The sequence below is a fragment of the Grammomys surdaster genome, unplaced genomic scaffold, assembly GCF_004785775.1.
Source record: "Grammomys surdaster isolate TR1022 unplaced genomic scaffold, NIH_TR_1.0 211, whole genome shotgun sequence".
Lineage (NCBI taxonomy): Eukaryota > Metazoa > Chordata > Mammalia > Rodentia > Muridae > Grammomys > Grammomys surdaster.
This window is the reverse complement of record NW_021604656.1, coordinates 913,560-923,205: the sequence shown is the minus strand read 5'-3', so window position 1 is coordinate 923,205 and position 9,646 is coordinate 913,560. Positions and strand designations below refer to the sequence as shown.

Here is a 9,646-nt window from a genome sequence, read left to right as displayed (position 1 = left end):
CTTCAAGGTGGTCCGATAAGTTATCAGAAGTGTGTGAAATCTCTTCGTGGGAGGCAAGTTCCTCCTCTGGCATTAGGACTTCAGCCTTCCCTTCCCCCAACATGGAATTCTTGGGGAAATTTTAATTCTTTGGGGCCTGAAGTTTCCGGTAGTCTGATATCACAAGAATCTCTCTTTAAAGTATCTTCTATCTTGTCAGAATGGCTACATACCTGAATGAAAAGTTCTTGGGGGCTGATAACCTAGAAAACCAATGGTAATCCCCCCAAAATTATTTTTTAAAAAAATAGATTTTTTTTTAAAAAAAAGTCTATTCTCTGTGTTGTCTCCCCAGTATTGTTTGGTTTGCTCTTCATCTGGAAAATTTAATTTTTGCTTTTTCCCACTGGGGTGAATCTTTTAATAAAGTACTTAATGCCAGAATTAAGACCTTTAGAATTACAATAAATGGCAGTGATCCTTCTGACCTCTCATCCTCCCCGTAGGAGGCACTGGCTCCCCGAGTAGACATTGCTGTGTGCTCTGCCTGGACAGAGCTGCCTGGCCCCCCCAGAACCTCCCAGTTCTGTTTTAGTTTCAATTAGCTTAATCTTTCTTTAATTTGTGTACCTTGTGTGTGTGTCAACGGGGGAGGGAGCACACTTACAGACGTCTGTTCTCTCCTTCTGTCGCGTTGGTTCTGGCGATCAGAATCAGGTCACCAGGTCAGTCCGGCTTGGTGGCAAGCACTGTGCCTGCTCTGCTACCTCAAAAGCCCAGTCACCAGCTCTGTATCCACCTCATCTTTGGGAAGCGTGCCAACAAATTTTACAGCTATCGTCTAATACTGAGACAGGGTTTACAGTAAAAGGCCCGCATGGCTGGCTTTTACCGCTCCGGAGCAGTGCTACGGGTTGGTTTTAGACGCTGGACATTTAGAGTCCTGCAGAGGAGAACATCAGATCCCATTCTCTCACGAACCTGGATCTCATCAGAGGCTAGACTGGCTGGCCAGCCAGACTCAGAGATCTTCCTGTCTCTGCCTACCCAGTGCTGGGAGTCTAAGTCCATAGCACCATGCTCAGACATTTTAACTTGGGTTGTGGGGCTTGAATTCTTTGTCTATAACACTTTAAATACCGGGCCGTACCCCTAGCTCCATGTGTCTGTCTTGTTTTGCAAAAACTGCATACAGGTGAAGACTCATCAGCTAAATCTTAGACTGGAATGGCTGTGGTCACCCCTGAGCTGGTTGTAGTCTTTGAAGTCACTCACTACAAGGGGGTCTGCAAGAGACTTCCCCCGAGAAAGAAAAGCGGCAAAAGCAGATACACACAGTGTGATTGTGTGTCTGCAAGATGCAAACCACAGAGGCAAACCCCACATGTGTCCCGCTGGGCTACAATGTCTCTTAATTAGTTTTTGCATTATGCAAGTTTTCTCCAAATGGATTTGTAACTTTTGTGTTTTTGTTTGTTTTTGTTTTTCCAGATAGGGTTTCTCTGTGTAGCCCTGGCTGCCTTGGAATTCACTCTATAGACCAGGCTGGCCTTGAACTCAGAAATCTGCCTGCCTCTCCCTCCCAAGTGCTGGTTAAAGGTGTGTGCCACCACTGCCCGGCTGATTTGTAACTTTTATAAATGCAAAAAAACCCAAAAAACAAAAAACATCTCCCAGGAAAACAGGTGTTTGTCCGGAATCGGCCTACAGCCTGCAAGCTGCACGCTCCTCCGCACTCCAATGGTGGCCCAGCGTCAGACAGCCCACCCATTTGTTCTGTGGCTACTATGTTTTCCTTCTTTTGCCATTAGCTTTTAAGTCGTTAACACTCATTCAGTGCTTTCCAGAGGTGGAGCATCGGGCTCAACATCCATGTTCCTCGACTGAACTTGTATGTCATACTAAGCATGTATCTAGGGTTTATCCATGCATATTCACCGATGGTCACTGTAAGTATGGAATGCAATGTTTGCAAACTCCATGCACTGGAAGGAGGGGGATGTGGTGTTGTGTGTGTTGGTAGAGCGCTTGCCTGGGTTTCATCCTGGACTCTGCACAAAATGGGGCGTAGTGTAAATCCAGCACTTCTGAGCTGAAGGCAGCCGGAACGGAACGGAAGTTCGAAGTTAGCCTTGACTGCATGCTGAGTTTGAGGCCAAGACCCTGCCTAAACGACTGCACACCGTATCATTTATTTTATGCAGTCTTGATTAGTCCATGATAATATTAACATATATAAAGAATTCAGCACAAATTCTGGCCACAATCATCCCCTCCCAGCTACTAACCGCCCAAACCTGCATTCCTACTCCCCACCTCCACCCCCCCCCCACCTGAAGAAATCTCGTCTCCTAAAACTCTAACAGGTGGCTGCAAAGTAAGAGCCAATCAGAGAAAGCCGAGTTTCCTACCGACTGCCAACTCAAGGTCCTATAAGGGTCTGCCAGCCTGCAGCGTTCTGCTGAACGCTATGGCAAGTGGTTATTTTTACCAGCATGCAGGTCTACTCCCGCACTGCAGGACTCTCCCCACCTAAAGAAAAAAAGAAAACGCCAAAGCGAAACAGCGATGCTATTTGGGCACAGTGGACTTGATGTGGAGCCGAAATGTCTTGCTCTCCTTACAGGAAGTGTCCACGCACTCCTGCACTTTCCCTGTTGCCTTCTACAGGCTTCCAGAATCTGCTTTGGCGTTCTTGTTTTTTTTTTTTTGTTTTTTTTGTTTTTTTTTTTTTTTAATTGGATTTAAACCGGCAAACCCGCCTCCCTAAGCATTGCTGGTAAATCAGCCCAATGGCCTTCTTAGAAAAACAGCACCCCACCCCGCCCTTCCCCGAAGGCTGGAGCTCTGCCGGGCAGCAGAGCTGACAGCAAGAAAGCCCCACGTGGGCTTCCCCCATCCGTCTGCACAGCCTGGAATGCGCAGTGAAAGCCAGAAGCACTAAGCTACAGAAAAAGTCCTCTCACTGGGACGCCCCCCCCCAACCCCCCAGATCCTTCTCAAAAGATAATCTTGGCTCACAAGCGTTTGTCCTCCGACTTTAAAAGGAATTGTGGATCGCAGCAGCCCTCACTGATGTGGGCAGCACTGAGAATAGGAACTAGCAGATGCCCACTCCACTCAGACTGGCTCACTCCTATTTATATAGACGGTGCCTTCCAACTTCTGCTAAGATACTGTAACTTCCATCACGGCTGTGACAAAACGATGATTCATACGTAAAACGCACTCACTGCTGACATATCTGATATTAATACTTTAGTAGCGTAGCTTTGTCAGAACAATTAAAAGGAGAAAGTTCCTGAAAGCTATAGCAACCCGCCCCCATCCACAGCCACCACACCAAGGGCAGAGCTGCAGAAGGCAGGCTCATTGTATTGGAAGGCACAGGGCCTCCCGCAAGCTGTTCAGATAAGCAGCTGTCGAGGCAAAAGTGGGGGGAGGTACTGGAGGCAGAAGTCACTGTTATCGGATTGGATTGCAAGCCTGGAGCTTCTGCACCCGGAGGCCTTATCAAGTCTTGCAAGTTTGAAATCTTCCTGAAAGGCTCACCCAGTTCTCAGGCCCAAGTTCTCCCCTTAACTACTCGCCAGCATCCCCTCCCCCACCGCCAGCCCCAGGAGGCTGCAGTCTCTTGCCCCAACAGAAAGGTGGTCACAGGTGCCACAAAGCTCCATCAACCACCAGAAACACGCTTTTACCGCCTCCCCCTGAGATAAGGATCCCCTACCCTCAATAAAAGGCATAAGTTTTGTTTCAGTAAGTTTATTGTGAAATTCAAAGCTTCCACGATAGCGTCCTTTAGAAAATGAAAGCATTGCCCGGGATCCGGTTTTTGAAAGAGCAGTGCAGTCTGCTAAGTCCAGCTCGCTCCTGCAGTGGCCGCTCCTGCATCTGTACCAAGTCCAGGCGGCCGCCTGCTTTGCCTTTCCCCTCCTTTCACTGGAAGGCTGCTTGCTGAGTCACACCTGCCTCGCTGGTCGGTTCTTCCCGGCCCTGGGGCCAACGTCCTTGCCTAGGCCTTCCTGTGCTAGCAGCCTCTCCGGACACTGGCAGAGTCCTGGGCTCGGAACAAGATGTCCCCGCTGCCGCCAGACCCCCTCCTTGGGAGGCCCCGCTCCTCGCTCTCCAGGCAACATCGCCTGCCAGTCTCCATGCGCACTCGAGCGCCCTCGGAGGGCCACTCCAGAGCCAGCAGCGCGCTAGAGTGTCACCAAGTCGTTCAGACCAAGGTCCCTGATGGGCTGTCACTCGGGAAGGGTGATGCTGGGCACCCAGTCGTTGAAGCTGCGGCTCTCCTCGCAGAACAAACTGAGCTTCTCCAAGGCAGGGTCCTTCCATGTGTCCTCATTAGGGTTCTGAAATTTAAAAAAACAAGGGTCAGCCATGCCTGTCGTTGGCTAGGACGGGTTGGGGGACTGGCGTGGGGAAACAGTGGGAGCACTCACCGAAATGAGGATGCAATGCAGGTCTCCCGGTGCGCCCCCCTCGTTGTCGGCGCCCACGATCGCCGCCAGCCTCTGCACGTCTCCCACGCGCACGATGTCAATGTCGTTCTCGCAGCAGAAAGCCTGGATCAACGTGAAATGGATCTGCAGTGCTATGTCGCCCTCATCTTCTTCATCGGCAGCCAGCACGCAAAAGGTCACATTGTCAGGGTCCCTGCAGAGCAGATGGGAAGGACAAGGTCAGAGTCGATGCCACCCCCGGGTCTCCCCGCCGCGCCAACCCCAATCCCTGCACGCGGGGCCTTTCTACACTCACACATTCAGGACTTTGGCGGACTCGTAGACGCCAGCGGTCAGACAGCCCTGGCGCTGCGCCGACAGCAGAAGTTCGTGCAGTGCTTTCCCGGCGCCCTGCATCCTGTGAAAGAACAAGCGCCGTGAGTGGGGACCAGCACGGGGACACGACGGAGAGATCCCAGTCCTGACCTCCAAGTCCCAGCTGGCCCCTTAGCCTAGACCTGCCTGGCGCCAGCATTCCTGCCTCCCAACTCCAACCTGGCGCCCACACACCCGGATCCCCAGTCCCGACCTGGCGCCCACACCTCTGGCACCCTAGTCATGATCTGGCGCCCTCATTCCCCATCACCCAGTCTCGACCTGGCGCCTGTATTCTCCTTACTTCTGATCTGGCGCTCATATCCCAGGCTCCCCAACCCCGACCAGGTGTCGGCACCCCAAACTCTAGCTCTAGACATGAATCGAAATGTCGTAATTCTGGTTCCATGCCTCGGCACCTCGCAGCCAGACAGTGCATGGCTCCCGCCCTGCAAACTTCTCTCCTAAAGGACCCCGAAAGATCGCTACCCGACAAGCCCAACTCGCGGCACCCCAAAACCTACCTGGCTGTGCTTTCCGGAACTGTATCCTGGCCACGTACTTCTTCCAGAGTCATTGTGCGATCCACGAACAGCAAGTTATCCAAAAGTAAAGAGTGCGGAGGGAACCCGTGCGCAGGTAAAGATCCCCAAAACCCGAAGCGCGCCCACCACCAGCGAGTGCGCCAGGCACCGCCGGGAGAGCCCTTTTATAGTCCGGCTCGGCGCGCCGCCGCCAGCTGGCGGGAGGCTGCGCTCCCATTGGCCAGCGCCCGCTTTCTGATGCAAATGAGGCGGCAGGCCCGCGGCTCGTGCCAGAAGGCCACGTGGGGAGGGGTGCGGGGGATGACACAGCCTCAAATCTGCCGCTTTTGTCAGGGTGTTACCAGGCAGACTGGAGCCTGCAGATTTCACCTCGCCTTTCTTTTTTTGTTAAGTCCTTAAAAGGAAAAAGTTAAAAAAAAAAGCACGTTGTTTGCTAATATGATACTGGAATTTGTGGAATGCACACTTGGAGAAAGTAAAAGGCTTTTTTTTTTTTTGCATTTTTTGCGACCTTTCTAATTTTTCCTTATTTTTTTAATTTAAAGTTTATGGGGCTGTTACATCGAAACCGAAACTTAAACTCAAAGGTTTGCAACTGCAGCTGACATTAGGCCTAGGCTGCCACTAGGGACTCAGGACTGTGCGCCTTTCGGGGTCGTGGCTGCAAAGTCTAAGCTCCCACCTCCCACCCCTACCCCTAGCAGATCGCTGTGGGGCGCGGGCAGCAGGGACCAGCAGATTGCTGCCGGCACACGCGGCTCGTTTGCATTTCTATACGGGGCACACAAAAGAGGAGGTCTGGCGTGTGGCAGTTCGCGGTGGGGACAATCGACGCTTTCTCTTTCATAGCAACACTGTCCACCTGCCGCCGGTGGGGTGGGCCAAGCCCAGTCGTGCGCGGGGGTCGCGGGGTTGCCCGGCGCGTGGGGGTCGGAGCCGCGTGCCTCTCCCCCGCCCCTGGGTGCGCACCTCTTAGGCTTATCCTGGCTGCTGGGATTCTGATACACAAGTGCCAGGCTCGGGAGAGAGCTGTACACACAGGGTTACTGCGTCCCAAACCCAGAGGTTCCGGGGTTCAGACTCCAGGAGCTCGACACATGCTGTTCCACAATGCTTTTCCCAGGGCGCCGCCTACAGGCCGACCTAGAAAGATCTAGACCTTCCCATCCACCCACCACGTACTGCCTAGCGTTGACCTCTCAGGGGATTTTGTGCTGGGGCACCCCAGGCACCGAGAACCCTGTGCTATTATGCACATGAATTAGAATCAGGGTAGCGCCTGCACCCAGCGCCCCAGCCCTGGAGACCGAAAGGAGCTAGCCACCCAGGACCAAGAATCCGTTCGTCTGATGAGATTTTGAAATATTTCAACTACTTAAAAATGCTTCTTCAAAAGGTTCTTTTCTGATAATATGATACAAGAAGTGATCTTGGAGCCGGGCGTTGGTGGCGCACGCCTTTAATCCCAGCACTTGGGAGGCAGAGGCAGGCGGATTTCTGAGTTCGAGGCCAGCCTGGTCTACAGAGTGAGTTCCAGGATGGCCAGGGCTACACAGAGAAACCCTGTCTCGAAAAACAAAACAAACAAACAAGTGATCTTGGGAGCTTTCTGAACTTATCATTTGTTCCGTGAGGCCTGCACACCAGGCTTCTAGACTGCTCACCCGCAGAACACTGTGGGTGTCTGCATCTCTCTGTGCTCAGACAGAAAAGTGTGCTAGGGGACTTCTGGAGATTCTCTTGAGTGAAGCCTGGGAAGCTGGATAGGGCAAAGGGCGTACAGGAAGCTTGTCAGACTGAGGCAAAAGTCACACACGCGCGCACACACACGCACACGGAGAGGGATTTCTCTTTTTACTGGAGCGTTCTGCAGGTAGGTGGTGAATATATACATTCAGTGTTAATTTTTGAACTCCTTAAAGGACGTTTTCCTGCGGCACGGGGAAGCTGCGTGTTTGCCAAGGCCAAAGGCTAGGCGAGGGGTCGGTGTCTTGCGCCCCCCAGAGGCTGCATTGAGAACTGCAAGTGTCTGCCCAGTGGTTCCACGGAAGCACGAATTTGATCTGTACTGTCTCTCAAATTCTCAAAACTCCTTCCTTAAAAAAAACATGTAATCCAATTGATATCTTAGCACACACCCGCCGCTGCCACTTAGAGCTAGAAAAATGCTCACTTACTAGGTTGCAGGAAACGCCCCCCCCCGCACCCCATCCTCCCGCCTGTCCCCCACAGGAAGGCCGGTACAGGTTAGCGCAGGCTTAAGTACTAGCATTTCCAGACCCTGCCCCCAGCCAGTCTGGGCCAGAAGGGATGACAAGCCCCAAAGCTAGTCAACTCTGCTGGCATTTTCAAAGTATACGATTACAGGAAACCCTCCTCTCTGCCTTAAGATTGGGGCCTCACACAGCTTTACCTACCTAAGTCCTAGCGGTCCCAAAAATCCTCATCTCAATTAGGAAAGAAAGACTAGGACCGGGCCCGACGTCACAGGCAGTATTTCTAAACCCCTTACTATCCGGTGGCTACACTCTTACTACAGCCCTAAACCTTAATCATGTAGGGAACAGTGAGTCTATTAACGGGAAACGTTCCCGTATGCTTCAGTTTTGAAACGCTTTGGGGATGGGGATATAGCTCGGTGGTAGGATGCGGACAGGGTGCATCAAGACCGGCTTTGTAAACCGTAAATAGTACACACCTGGAGTTCAAGGTTATCCTCGAACCAAACACTATCACCAGCCTGGTACACCTTAGGCCCTAATTCAAGATTGAATTAAAGTAAATGCATAGAAGCACCTAGAATCCAGCAATTTGGAAGGCTGAGCCAGGGGGACTCCTAAGTCCAAGAGTTAAAGGTTAGCCTGGGCAAACCAGAGAGACAATCCCCACGCCCAGCCAATTCTCTCAGTGAACTTCTTCTCTGAGGGGACTTTGTCTGCTAGGAGGGGTCCTGAGGGAAACACGCCTCACCGGAGGAAGATGGAGATGGATCCCTGGTGGACCCCTGGGCAGTAATCTCTGTGAGGCATTCCCTCCCTTCTGCATTTGGAGTGTGCACATTGAATGATCTTAAACAGCAGGCATATGCTAGCCACGCAAGCCAGCACCAGAGATGGCTGGACCGAGGCTGCAAGAGCCCCAGAGCAGGTGGAATTTCTTAGGCTGTCTTAGGAAAAGCCAAATTCAGTGACACTTTTTCAAAGCCAACAGCTTTCACAGAAAAAAAAAAAAACGTGGACTCTTGCCTTCTCTTGTGCTATTATGCTCATCAGTTAGACTCAGGGTAGCACCTGATTTTCTTGATCAGTTAGCCTTATCGATGCTTTTTAAAACAGGGCAAGTCTTTGGTTGTTTCCAGAAGAATGTTCCCCCAAGATCTGCTAATGATGAAACAGTAGGTCTGTGACCCATGACTACGGTAAATTTTTTAAAGAAGAAATAAAATCTTTATGCAAGACCTAAACCTCAGCAGTGGCAGCATACCAGCATTTAAAGGGTCCATCAGCCCTTCCCACCCCTCCTCGAATCCTCAAAGCCATGTACCCGCTCCCTTGCCGGGGTGAAATACAGATCTACAGGTGGGGGTATTTCACTGGACAGCTGAGACAGGAAACAGGAAACAAAAAGGGAAGGCTTTTCGCAGCAAGCCGGACATCCGTGGTGAGAGCTTTCTGGAAGGCCCAATTATTCTTGGCCCTGCGCTTGCAGAGCACTGGGGAGACAGGAGCCTTGGCTGCCACCGGAGGTTTGCAAATCATTCCTGGATTCCTACTTTCCCTTTCGACAATAGGGAAGAATTTGGAGCAACGGTCAGCCACAATCCTACACAGGAACACAAAACTCTGCACCCTAGTGGGAACACCCCCTCCCCAAGCCACAGGTGTTCCGGCTTCCTGGTCAGACTATGTGCCAGAACCGTCTGAGCCTCAGGCTCCCCACCTAGAAGCTGAACTTTGCCCTACATGCACCAACTATCTTTGTCCTTTGTTCATGTCAGAGGGATTTTCTTCTGCTACTTCTCTTTCTTTTTTCTTTTTTTGGAGGGGGGAGTGGGGGCTCTGGTTGTTATTTAATTAGATTTTGAGAGGAGAAGAACCAACATGACAGGCAAGCTGTAAATCCTGGCAGCTGCAGGGAGGAGGGAGGTGGAGAGGAGGAAGAGAGGGACATTCTTTTTCAATTAGAGAGCAGGAAAGAAGGCAGGCTCAGCTGCAGGGGGACACTGGAACAGCTGGAGGGGCAGGAGAGAGAGAGAGAGAGAGAGAGAGAGAGAGAGAGAGAGAGAGAGAGAGAGAGAGA

General features: G+C 51.7%; 1 protein-coding gene across 1 annotated transcript; it reads right to left on the bottom strand.

Moving 5' to 3' along the window:
* Window positions 1-3,728: 3,728 nt before the first annotated feature.
* Window positions 3,729-5,483, bottom strand: Gadd45g (growth arrest and DNA damage inducible gamma). Its single transcript, XM_028772113.1, has 4 exons — window positions 5,327-5,483; window positions 4,744-4,845; window positions 4,428-4,641; window positions 3,729-4,337 (listed from the first exon to the last, which is right to left on the bottom strand). Exons 1-4 carry the CDS (start codon window positions 5,377-5,379, stop codon window positions 4,227-4,229), a joined length of 480 nt encoding a protein of 159 aa, XP_028627946.1. The 5' UTR covers window positions 5,380-5,483; the 3' UTR covers window positions 3,729-4,226.
* Window positions 5,484-9,646: the final 4,163 nt, after the last annotated feature.

Excerpts from the sequence above, each read along its gene's own strand:
- Gadd45g (XM_028772113.1), bottom strand. The coding sequence starts at position 5,379 with ATGACTCTGGAAGAAGTACGTGGCCAGGATACAGTTCCGGAAAGCACA. Across the intron at positions 4,642-4,743 it reads TCCGCCAAAGTCCTGAATGT|GGACCCTGACAATGTGACCT; the intron begins GTGAGTGTAGAA and ends TCTGCTCTGCAG. Across the intron at positions 4,338-4,427 it reads TGCATTGCATCCTCATTTCG|AACCCTAATGAGGACACATG; the intron begins GTGAGTGCTCCC and ends TTTAAATTTCAG.